At 37.9% G+C, this 13,063-nt stretch overlaps 1 protein-coding gene across 1 annotated transcript in view; it reads left to right on the forward strand.

Moving 5' to 3' along the window:
* Positions 1 to 13,063, forward strand: part of TTC37 (tetratricopeptide repeat domain 37) — a 110,417-nt gene that overhangs the window by 12,965 nt on the left and 84,389 nt on the right. The window contains exons 4-9 of the mRNA XM_040241501.1: positions 2,385 to 2,528; positions 4,676 to 4,767; positions 5,154 to 5,229; positions 5,754 to 5,894; positions 9,319 to 9,417; positions 9,526 to 9,634. Of these exons, the coding sequence (XP_040097435.1) occupies positions 2,385 to 2,528; positions 4,676 to 4,767; positions 5,154 to 5,229; positions 5,754 to 5,894; positions 9,319 to 9,417; positions 9,526 to 9,634 (661 nt within the window). The remainder of the gene's footprint in view (positions 1 to 2,384; positions 2,529 to 4,675; positions 4,768 to 5,153; positions 5,230 to 5,753; positions 5,895 to 9,318; positions 9,418 to 9,525; positions 9,635 to 13,063) is intronic.

Genomic DNA, 13,063 nt, shown 5'->3' on the forward strand with positions numbered 1-13,063 from the left:
AGCTGAGGGGAAAGAGAGGCAAAGGAATTGAGGATGTTTGCAAGGGAGTGATGACAGTGATGTGTAATATGGTGTAAGCTGGGACATGAGAGATGAGAATTGAGAAGTAGGGTGATAGTTGGAAGGAGGTGAGATTAAAAAAAAGTTGGTCATAATAGAGGTTAAAGAATTGTTACCATTGCAGTAATTGAACTGGGAGGCTAGGAGACGTACATGCTGGAAACCCAGGTTTTGGATGGCTGAGTACTGAGGATAAGTAACTGAGAGGCCTTGACGTTCATTGGGTTGTCTGCATGATTGATAGAATGATTACTGGAATTGAAGTGGAGAGGAGGAATACCCTATTTTCACTGAAGAAAAGGGGATTCCTAGGAGGTTGGTAGATGTTAGCAACAAGAAGGATATTTTCTAGAGTATAGCTGGTGGTTTGATCTTCAGAGGTGCTGGGGTTTTTGAAGGAGGAGGGGTAGCAGAAGAAGAATATATTACAAGTGACAAGTGTGAACAACGGAAACCCTTGTCTTAGCTCCTGGCCTGTGATACGTGGGAAGAATGTGAAAAGAAATCAGCTGCAGCATGTAAGATCTGTAGGGCCACAGCCACAGCCCAGTTTCATTGTGACAGAACTTGGTGCACTTCAAAGAAAGATTGAGCATAGGGACCTTGGCTGTTCAGATTGGGAGTTTTCAGTGGTTGCACTAAAGAGTTCAGGACAGTGGGAGGGAGAGAACTGAGTAAGCCTGGGGGAAATAGATAGCAGCATAGAATGAGAGTCTTCACAGGTGAAGAATGCCCTTGAGAGGTTAGGTTTCTAGTGAGCCCAGCAAGGGTGGAGGCCATGGCAGAACTAACCCTCATACAGAAGAAGGTGGACAGGCTGTTCAGACTCATGGTAAGGAGGAGGAGGTGGCGGGGGTGCTGGGAGGGGTTGTTTCCTTCAGCACTAGACTGATCTAATACATGTGTGAATCTGTTTCTGTTAATACATACAGAAGTACCACAGCCATCTTCTTTCTGATTCACATATGAATTCCACCAAGCAGTTTATAATTTATACCTGAGACTCAGCTGGAAAGCCAAAGATGGGGAACTAGTCAGTGGCAAATGTGTGACGACTTAATATGTAGTAACCTAGAATGTTGAAATTTAAGAGAAGTTGCTCCTTAGTGTATTTGCTGTGTCTGGTCTGATTTATCACCTCCTCTGCTCATGCACCTGTAACTCAGTATAAGCATGCCTTTAGGCAGCCTTGTCTGACTTGTTCAGATGGAGTTGGGAGTCAGGTACTTTTTTCCTTTTCTCAGAATTCCATACCTGCTTTCACTGCACTGTTATAATCATTTCTTTAAAAAGTCTGTTTCCAATCTTGAAAAACCCGGTGACTAGGCAGACAGCAGGTCCTTACTGACTGTGGGTTGACTATGGCATTTATTGTTTGCTCCACAGTTGTATGCCAGTCATTGCCCTTGGTGTTGGGAACACAAACGTTAATAAGACTTCAGAGTTTGGAGCTTAGCTTTGGTGCTTACCTCATGGGTGCTGGTGTTTTGGGAGGTAGCATTATGGGATAGAATGGAGCTTGTGCTGTATATTGGTGACATTGCTAGAAGTGTCATGTGGCCGCACATAAGACTAATAATCTCCCTGCTTCAACTCAGAAGTGTTCTTTTTCTCTAGAATATGTAAAACCTTAAGAATTAATTTCATTTTAGCTAGTAGTTTTGTGTTCCTTTCACTGGAACATCTTTGCTTTCCATTTCAAACTGTTTTACCTTAGCAAGTGGTTGTTACTTCTGTAAGCAGTAGCTCTCTGTATAATTTTTGTTCTAGTTGACAGGTGTTGTTTAAACATTCATCACCACTATTTCTTTTGAACATATTTGGTGCAGTCACATTGGAGTCAAAATACTTTCTTAGCATATAATTTCAATGAAAATATCTATCTGTTTAATATGGGGAGATGCTATCGTAGGGGAAAGAAAATATGGGAGTTGGATAAGGGAGTTGGATACAATATGGAAAATAGTTTTGTAAGTGACTAGTAGCAGTGTGCCGTGGAGGGTTTTAAGAATAGTCTTAATTGTGCTTTTTATACTTAGTGTTATTCTCAAGGGGCAGAGGGAGGCATTTGGCTGAGGCACAAGGATTACTTGGGCATCTCTGTAAAACATGCCTCATATTTCAGGCCCCCTGCAGTCACTGGTGCAGTCCAACTCCCCCTCTCCTTGAGGAAACTGGGGACCAGAGAGGCTGAGTGGTATTCTAAGATCACCGAGTTAGTGGTAGATCCAGATTTCCTGACTGTTAGGTAGACTGTCTTTGATTGTTGTTTGTCCACAAGTTTCTAAAATGTAACAACCGTCTCTTTTAATTTTTTCAACCAGACAGTGTTAAAACAAGAGAAGAATAACTATAATGCCTGGGTTTTTATTGGTGTTGCTGCAGCTGAGCTGGAACAGCCTGATCAGGCCCAGGGTGCCTACAGGAAAGCTGCTGAATTAGAGCCAGATCAGCTACTAGCTTGGCAGGTATGTAGACATTTTTTTTTTTTAACTATGTTATAGGAAAGAACTTTTTACAAAATACAGGTGACAGCTTTACAATAAGCATTTACATCTCCATTTACACAGTGTAAGAGAGAAGAAATTAAATTTATTGATCTCGTAAACTTGAAAGTTAGTTGGTGCCAAGCATGCTGTTTGCTACTATTTAACATCTAATCCAAAGGATTATTTCCAAATGTTAGGACAGAAATTGAAACATGATTATATAAATCTCCAACTTATTATGTATACATATGAGAGACTTATCAAGAATAGTCTTTATGCTTATCTGGGGGAAAAGATGGTATATTAATGTGTTTTTTTAAAAATAGTATGAAAAAATTTGAAATTCTGTATCTATAAGTATGAGTTACATTCTTTTTTCTTATTTAATGGTCTCTGTTTTTTACTTGGCTTCTCCAGCTTTTTCATGTTTAATGACTTTGTTTCTTGTCTCAATCACATCTTAGAAACTGTGATTAATAGGAGGTAGAAGACTCTGGAGAACATGAACCTGTTTGTCTCAGGTTCACATGAACAAGAACATGAGTAGGTTGTCTGGTAACATCTCTCTGATGCCAGCTTTTATTGGGTACTGATTGGTTTAGGATATCTATCTTTATTTGAAGCAAAAATGATAATTTCCACAGAGTCCTTGGATTTCTTTCTTTTGACCATGTGGAAATAGTGTTGTGTGGTAACACCTTAGGGGTTAAAATTGCATAGCAATTATTAAAAAAGTATTTTTTGTGTGAAAGACATTTTCAAAAGTAAAGAGAATGATGAAATGAGCCACTCTGTGCCCATCTGCCGAGGTCCAGCCTCAGCAGAGTCCAGGGATACCCTCAGGATGGACAATGTTGGTGAATGAATGAGTGAGTTAATGAATGAATGACACGGGGTGACCAAGCTTCGGTGAGCGAGGCCTGTAACTTTATTTTCAAAAGGGACTTTTATACCTTGACTTGTACACAGAGGGAAATGAAAGATGCAAAGTCATGCAGAATCAGCCCAAACACTCCAGCAGTTTTGCCCTTATCGAAACCAGGATTTTTTTTGCATACTTTTCCCATAAACAATGTTGTGTATATTATCTTCTGGCCTTGGAGGCCTGTAAACATTTTGTGGCCCTCTTTTGATAAAGGCTGCTCAACCAGAAAACTTATTTTCCCTTGAAATGTTTTTTCTTTATATTTCTAATCTATGTCAACCTCCGAAAGTAATAAATAGTTACATTCCTCACTGCAAAGGTGCAGTGAGTTACAACAAAGAAAGAACCAATTAGCTCAAAGGTCTGATGTGGTTAATTCCAAGGTTACTGCTTATTTTTTCTTAAATTCCAACTATGTTAACTAATGCATTCCCAGGTGCACAATGGATAAGGGATATGGGAACTTGGCAGCAAGCATTGGCTCAACAGTGAAATCCTACACCAGCACTATTCTAAGTTTTTAACTCTGTGAAAGGCTCTATATTTTTAGGCTTTCTGTGCCTCTCACAGTTGGGAGGCTGTGAATAATCATATGCGTAACTGAAAGAGTCTGGATAAACCTGTCAGGCAAGCTAGAAAGCCATCAGAGCGGTTTGAATTGAAACACCCCTATCATGTCCAGGAGACTTATTAGCTAAAGCCCTAAGTTAACTTTCTCCAGAGAAAGGTGGTCGGGGACAACCCCCTGTTAATGTCAGAAGAGTTGGTGAAAGACGTAAAATAGTAAGTAGACAGATTCTGGTTTTGGAGTAGATGCTCGAGCAGGTCCAGGGGTCTCTCGAGTCCTGAAGCCTTGGTTCATGGGTGAGATGGCCCAGGGAGTCCCTCGAGTCCTGAAGCCTTGCTTATCAGTCTCCTTCACATGACCTTGTCATGGGTGGGATCTCCTGTGCTGGCTCCCAGCACCCATCATCCAGTTTCAATAAAAACCTGCTCATGGCCAGTGTTTTTCCATCTGTACTTGCACCCACTCCCTCCTGCCTCCAGTTATTTGGAGGCAAATCTCAGGTGTTTTATTTCATTTGTAAACTATAATAATCTGTATCATAAATAATCTTTACAGTAGATTGTCACTTAGCAAAATAAATGTGAGCACACTAGGTGTCTTTGGAATAGTAATCACTGCTGTTTCCTCTTTTAGGGGTTAGCAAGTTTATATGAGAAATGTAATCACATAAATGCTAAGGATGACTTACCTGGTGTTTACCAAAAACTCTTGGATCTGTATGAAAGGTAATCAGTGTGTGGGGAAAGGCTCGTTTCTTTAAATGCTTGAAGTAGAAGAAACTGATTAAAGTTATATAGAAGACATTTACTGGGAATTGGAAATTATTTTTCTTTCAAACTGTTGTTACAGAATCTCTTACTTGTGATAGGAACAGTAATAGTAGGGGGGTTGACTAATTTGAGAACTTTGATATTATTTTTAGTCAATATAATAGAAGATAATGTTTTTTAAACCTTTCTTTTTTATGAGAGGCTCATTTTATGAAATTTTGTTGTAGCGTGATAGAGGATATGTTCCAGTAGTATTATTTTGGGGATATTTTAATTTTTGTGTCTTAAGTCCTCAGTTTTTTTCATTAATCAAATTCAAAATCCTCTTTTTTTATTCTAAGTGTTGACAAACAGAAGTGGTGTGATGTCTGTAAGAAACTGGTGGATCTGTATTACCAAGAAAAGAAACACGTAGAGGTTGGTTAATGATTTGCTTGGGTAGTAAATTTCTTTTAATAAAACCATTACTAAAAGGAAGCATTCATTTAGCTTAAGGAAACATTTAAAAAATTAACATATGGTATGGCATCAAAACAAATTACAGTGCTTTGAAAACTGTAAATTGGAATTCAGGTATCATAACTTCCAAACTTTTTTTGAAACTGGGCAGGGATAAATAAAATAAGTAAGTGTATCATCTGTAGAATTTAGTGACTCGTTTGTGATGTCCCACTGCTGATGCTGTAAGTTGTGAGAATTGAGGCATGCGGTCATTCCTGCATGTACTCTGGTGTCTCAGTCATACTTCTCATATAAGGACTATGTGGGTTTGCCCAATCATCCTTTTTTTTTTTTTTAATGGAATTCATAATAGATGGAGCTCTCTGCTTTTGCAATTTTTATGTATTAGTAAATAAAAATGTTTTTATTTGTATATTTAAATGTTTTTAATAGTGTTTCAGTATCTTAGATATAGTAACTATTTAAAATCTCCTTGATAGGTGGCCCGAACATGGCACAAATTGATAAAGACACGACAGGAAGAAGGTGCAGACAACCAGGAGCTTCATCAGCTGTGGAGGAAATTGACTCAGTTGCTGGCTGAGTGCACTGAGGATCAGAATAATGAAACCCAGCAATTGGTACTGAGCCATGTACTCCCCACAGTTTGTATCACGAAAGTTGATCATTCAGTTGAATGTAGAAAATGGAGACATGATATAATACAGAAAAACACTGTATGTCAGACTAGATATTTTAAATTCATAGAGGCTCTTCCTGATAAAGTAAGAATTACAGGCCTACAGTTTCAAACTAAGTATGGACAGAGTGGAAATGGTATTCAGGATATCAAAATTTTACGTCCTTGTATTCACAAGAATTCACACTATATCAGTTACTTAATAACTGTGAAGAAGAAACTGTGAAATTGACTTTTACATAACTGCTATTTCTAAAAAGTTATACCTTAAAGGTATGTTTCTTCATATTTCTGAACTAAGAGTACTAAATTGCTTTCAGGTTTAATAATTAGAGTATTTTATTTATTTATGTATTTAATTTTTATTGAAGTATTAACTGGTTTACAGTGTTGTGTTCATTTCAGGTGTACAGCAAAGTGAATCAGTTGTTCATATCCATATATCAACTCTGTTTAGATTCTTTTCCCATATAGGTCATTAAAGAGGATTCAGTAGAGTTCCCTGTGCTAGATACAGTAGGTCCTTATTAGTTACGTATTTTGTATATCATACGGTGTATATGTCGATCCCAGTTTCCCAGTTTATCCCTCCCCTGCTGCATTCCCCCCTGGTAACTGTAAGGTTGTTTTCTACATCTGTCTCTTTTTCTGTACCATTTTTTAATAGATTCAGCATGTAAGTGATATCATATGACATTTGTCTTTCTGTGTCTGACTTGACTGTCCTCAGTACGATGATCTCTGGGTCCGTCTGTGTGGTCGCAGACGGGGTTATTTCATACTTTTTTTGGCTGCGTGATAGTCCATTGTGTGTATGCCTGCATCTTCTTTGTCCACCCCTCTGTCGATAGACATTTAGGTTGCTTCTGTGTCTTGGCTATTTTAAATGGTGCTGCATTGAGCGTTGGGATGCATGTGTCTTTTTGCATTATGGTTTTCTCCAGATACATGCCCAGGAGTGGGCTGGCTGGGTCACGTGATAGTTCTGTATTTAATTTTTTTAAGGAACCTCCATGCTGCTTTCCATATGGTTGTACCATTTTACATTCCCACCAACAGTGTAGGAGGGCTTCTTTTCCTCCACCCCGTCTCCACGCTCACTGTTTCTAGTCTTTTAGATGATGACTGTTCTGACTGGTATGACGTGATACCTCATTGTAGTTTTGGTTTACATTTTTCTAATAATCAGTGATGTTGAACATCTTTTCATGTGCCTCTTGGCCATCTTCTTTGTATGTCTTCTTTGGAGGAATGTCTGTTTAGATCTTGCACTCAGTTTTTGCTGGGGTTATTTGGTTTTTCTTTTTGTTGTTGTTATTGAGCTGCATGAAGTGTTTGTATTAAATGTATTTTGGAGATTAATCCCTTGTCAGTAGTAGACTGTTATATTTAGAGTGTTTATATTTAGTATTTGAATACTTATTCCTAGCAGTATTCCTTTTTAAACTGCAGCTTTTCAAGTAATTGAAAAGAATTTTTAAAAGACTATTAAAAAACCATTGATTTTAAACTGTAAATGAAAAATATTTTCATCATTTTTTTATAAGTTTAAAGGTAAACTTAATTTCTTATTATAGTAAATAAGCACTCAATGTACACTTGTTAAATTGAATAGAATTTTAAAATGTTAACAATTACGGATTCTACGCAAGATTGGAAGCTCATTTCTTCATTTGTTCACTCACTCATTTGTTCCTTTAATCAGAAAGTATGGGGAAACTATTACTGTATGTCAGGTAATGTCCTAAGTGCTAGGAATGAAAATATCAGAATAAGATTTTCATTCATTTGTATATTGGAGAATTAATCCTTTGTCAGTTGTTTTATTTGCTGTTATTTTCTCCCATTCTCCCGTTGTTTTTTCACCTTGTTTATAGTTTCCTTTGCTGTGCAAAAGCTTTTAAGTTTAATTAAATCCCATTTATTTATTTTTATTTCCATTACTCTAGGAGTTGAGTCGTAAAGGATTTTGCTGTGATTTATGTCAGAGAGTCTTCTGCCTATGTTTTCCTCTAAGAGTTTTATAGTTTCTGGTCTTACGTTAAGGTCTTTAATCCCTTTTGAGTTTATTTTTGTGTATGGTGTAGGAAGTACTCTAATTTCATTATTGTGCACATAGCTGTCCAGTTTTCCCAGCACCACTTGTTGAAGGGACTATCTTATCTCCATTGTATATATTGATTTACTGGTATATAGATTCACTTGTAGAAAGAAATTGAATGGTGACAAAATTAGGTGATTTATTGATTTCTCTTAAACCACATCTTCATATTTGACTTCATTATTTCTTTAAAATAGTATAGGTATCAGAGGCATGCTGAAATAAGTAAAATTAAAAAAAAAATCCATACTGTACTACTTCATGAAAGAGAATTAATTATACTTATCATTTTAAGAATTAATTTCTAGCTGTTAAAAATAGGAAAAAAGTATTGGGGGGCAGTTATTTTCACCCTGAATGCTAGTGATACTCTGCTTCATTTGTGTTCAGAGAAAAAATTTGTCATATATTTTACATATGGATTAATTTCTTTACTATGTTTTTGAACCTGTTGTGCGTGCTTGACTTTGTTAGGCTTCTTTTTTTATTTTCTTCACAATCATTAACTTTATCAGAGCAGTAAAATTTTACTTATTTATGCAGACTTTATGTCATCCTTTACAAAGAGAATTTGAGATGATGAGCTATATTATGAATTTTCATTATACAGTCATGGAAATTCATTTTGAAAAATGAGGAACTTACGTAACCAAATGAATGGTACTCTTTAAAAGTGCTTGCCTTTTATATTCAGGTATTTCTGTTTTTGCTGAGGAAACATTTAGAAGGCTTCTTTTGGAATTTTCTTCAAAGTCAGTTAACTGTATAAAAAAAATGATCTCATTATAGTTCAGTCATATCTCTGATTTTCTTTTACCAAAAGTATGACTTCAGAAACGTTTGTTTTTGAGATTGAAGATTTGCTATTATGAAGATGTTCCAAAGACTGTGTTGGTGATTTCAGAAGGGATGTTTTAAAAGTGATCTGAGCAATAGAAGCTACACTGACATATGAGACTACACCTCTTAACTACTTAGTAGAGAGCAGCAAGCACTTACGCAAATGTTTCATTAATTTTGTTAAGCAATTTATAGTTGTCCCTTATTAGTTCAGTGCAGTCTGTTGGCCACTTGGAGTTGGAATGTATTCCAAGCTTATACATTTTTCCCCCTCATTGAAATTGTCAGGGCCAGACAATAAACATATCTTCAGTTACTAGTTGAGGGTGTCCTTTGTATAAGTGAGTCTTCTGTGTTCAACTGTTTGTTACATTTGTCACTTAAGTAAACTACAGATGATAGCTTCTTTGTTTCTTTGTTTTAGCTTTTAACTGCTTTTGAGAATGCACTGGGCTTATCAGATAAGATTCCTAGTGAAGATCACCAAGTGCTTTATAAACATTTCATTCAGTGTTTATCCAAAGTAAGTTGATTTTTAAAATCTTTAATATCACTTTTCTGTTCTAATTAGGGAAGTATTCATAAATATATTTTACTGCTACTCAGTTTATTTTCTTTTTTTATTTTCAAGTTTCCTCATGAGACTGCTAGGTTGAAGAAGGCCTGTGAAGGAATGATAAACATCTATCCCACTGTACAATATCCACTAGAAGTGCTTTGTTTACATTTAATTGAATCAGGTAATTTCTTCTTTATTATATTGTGTGTCCTAGAGATGTGAGAGTGATGTTGCTGTCAATCAAAAATTGCTTTATTGCCTGTCACATGTAAAGTATTGTTTCAGTATTTCTGGACATGAGAGGAGGTATGATACTTAGTCTTTATGCACATGAAAAGGCTAAGAAATACAGGAAAGTATAGTGACTCAGGGAATTGTGAGCCACTGAGTTCATTGTTGATTAGTAACATCTTTTGGAAGGTGGGAATTGGAGGTCTTGAATTTCCCATAGAAATTAGATGACCAGGAGGAGGTGAAAGATACTCCCCATGGCATGAGCAGAGGTATGGAGCTAGGTGCAGTTTGGGGGAATGGTAGAATAGTTTTATTTGCTGTAGTAGAAAGACTTAAGATCTGTTTTGGTTAAGTAGTTCAGACTGTATTACATAGGGCTGTGAATATCCTGCAGGAGATTTTGTTAATGATAAGCATTCTCAGTGTTGATGTTACGTCGTATGTCAGTGTCACACAAGTACATTGTTACATATGATAAAGTAACGAAGTTTGTGAAAGATCTGCTTTTTCAATAAAACAGCAGAATTCAAGTCAGAGAGTGTGTCTTAGTGTGTGCTCAGTGCTCTTGCTTCGTGGTGTGCTTTCTCTGGGGGAAGAGAGAGAGGTGATGACAGCTAGCCTGCTGGGAGTTGCTATAACTTGCAGCTGTAGATCTCTGTGCCTGTCAGTTTACGGGATGTTGACTATATTGGTTTTCACAGCAGCTGCTGTCCTTTTTTGCCAGGGTCTGTGCTGAATAGGTGCTTTAAAAATAACTTGAATATCACTCCTGTCCATATCTGTATTCACCTGATACAAATAAGTTCATCGAAGTCAGTCTTTGGGATGGAATTAACAGTACCAGTACCAGTGTGGTAGTGATTGTGAGTTGGTGCAGAGCTTTCCTAATCTAAGTTTTTTCACTTTGTTGCTAAATGAGTATACACTTGGGAATGCTTTGTTACTGACCATCACATATTCCATAATTGAAAAATGGTCGAAAATTACCGCTAAAGATAATTGAGGGAAAATTCCTGTTACAGAAATCTCATTACACCAATCTTGACTCTGCCTACTCTGGCTTCCCCTTCTAAATCCAATTTGTATATTTTCCCCTCTCGTGCCTGAGTTGAAATCCTGAACTCTTACCTTCAGTCTTTGATTTTTCTATGGTGAGCAGTAAATGGATCCCCTTCTCCTTACTTTAACTGAGTCCAAGATAGACGTGGAAGAGCACTTTGCTCTAACGTGAGAAAAGCAGACATTGTAAGTGTTGTGCGTGCTCAATTGTGGCTGATTCTTTGCGACCTTTTGGACTGTAGCCTGCCAGACTCCTCTGTCCAGGGAATTTTTCAGGCAAGAATACTGGAGTGGGTTGCCATTTCCTCCAGGGGATCTTCCTGACCTAGGGATCGAACCTGCATCTCTTGTATCTCCTGCATTGGCAGGCGGATTCTTTACCGCTAGTGCCACGTAGGAAGCACAGAAGTGTCGTAGAATAGCTTTATGAAGTATAAAGTCTTTAACATGGTATGCTGGATATATTGTACAGAAGATAGACTAGATTGGATAGAATAAGTAATACTAAGAACAAATGAACTATAGGAACGAATGAACTGGGAATATGACAGCAACTGAAAGTAACAGGTGAATGAAGAAAATAGAGAGATTTTTTTAGAGGTGAAAGGAGGGAGAAATCAATTTTAATTTGGGGCTTTCCTGAAAAGTTGCACTAATATGGAATGATGGTTTGTACAAAGGTAAGTTGTTGAGAGGAGGTGTTAACGGGTGTTCAGAGGGGAACGCTCATCAGGGTTTGCTCACGAGAGATCAGTACAAAGGCTAGTTTTAAGACTTGGACACCATTTGCATGTAGGTGAAAGGGAATGGAATGGACAACTTGAGAGGATGCCTGAAGAGCAGAAACATGTATAATGTGCCTTGTGTGGAAAGGGAGGAAGAGGGGGAAGAAGGAAATGGAGGACAGAGAAGTGAAGAGGTCAGAGAGGAAGGTGGGGGACCTCGATAAAAAGCAAGACCGAAGGCAAGGAAAGCATTTCACAAGGGAGATGAGTCTTGAGAGATTGAGCAACTAGTTGTATGATTAAGAGGCCTTTAGTAGGGCTGTCTTTTTTTAATCAAAGTGAGTGAATTGAAACTTAGAATACATGATGGGAAAAGAGTAGGAAGAAGTGGTGAGCAGGTATAAAGGGAAGCAATCCAGGGATGGACTGACTTCATTTAAGGGAGGGGAGGAGGAAGCGTGAGAAGGGGATAATAGACTTTTAGAGGAGAAGGGGAATTGCAGTGGTGCCATCTGGAAGGAGAGTTTCAAGAAGAAAGAGCTAGTTAACATTATGGACTTTGCCTTGCAGTCAAGGAGGAGGATGCCTGCTGAGAGACTTTCAGTACAAGAAGCATGCTTAGAGCTTGTATGTGTGGTTTTTTATTTTGTTTTGTTTTCCTCTAATAGGAAGCATAGTTCTAAATCACTCAGTTTCTTCAAATTTTAACTTGAGGCCAGTGTGTTCCCAAGATAAGCGGACTGGTTTTCTTTATCGTGTAGCTCCTGGTATCCATCCTCCAGCCATTTTTCTGCGATTATAGTTGTGATTGATAAACTCATGGCTGGAGTTCACCCTTTTGTTTCTCTTCCTGTTCAGTTGTTAATGGCTTGTGCCATTCCCTCATTCTTGACCTGCTCACATGAAGATACTCTGACATTTCCTTTTGGAAACTAATTAAACATTTTCTTAATAGGCACATATAACCCTGTAATGTGAATTTTTCAAGTAAATATGCCTTCATATCCCCAAAAGCCTACAAAATTATAGAAGTGGGATCAACAAGTAGTTTGCATGTAAAGCACTTATCCTTCAATTAAAAATGAACTAAAAAACAAAACCAGACAAAAAAAAAGTAGTCTGCAGACTTTTGCCTATAAATTCAATACTTGACAAAGTATTTTAGTAAAGAGATAGCAAAGGGGCTATGCTGTTTGATTAGAGAGGGTGTTGGTTTATGTGAAAAAAAAAATCATTCTCAAAGAGGTTTTGAGGATGGGTAATTTGCAATGGCACCCCACTCCAGCACTTTTGCCTGGAAAATCCCATGGACGGAGGAGCCTGGTGGGCCGCAGTCCATGGGGTCGCTAAGAGTCGGACACGACTGAGCGACTTCACTTTCACTTTTCACTTCCATGCATTGGAGAAGGGAATGGCAACCCACTCCAGTGTTCTTGCCTGGAGAATCCCAGGGACGAGGGAGCCTCGTGGGCTGCCGTCTGTGGGGTTACACGGAGTCAGACACGACTGAAGCGACTTAGCAGCAGTAGCAGCAGCAATTTGCAGAATTGGAAGAAAGATCTATATCCTGGCAAAGGGGCGTGGGTTGGTGG

The sequence above is a fragment of the Oryx dammah genome, unplaced genomic scaffold, assembly GCF_014754425.2.
Source record: "Oryx dammah isolate SB20612 unplaced genomic scaffold, SCBI_Odam_1.1 HiC_scaffold_5, whole genome shotgun sequence".
NCBI classification, from domain to species: domain Eukaryota; kingdom Metazoa; phylum Chordata; class Mammalia; order Artiodactyla; family Bovidae; genus Oryx; species Oryx dammah.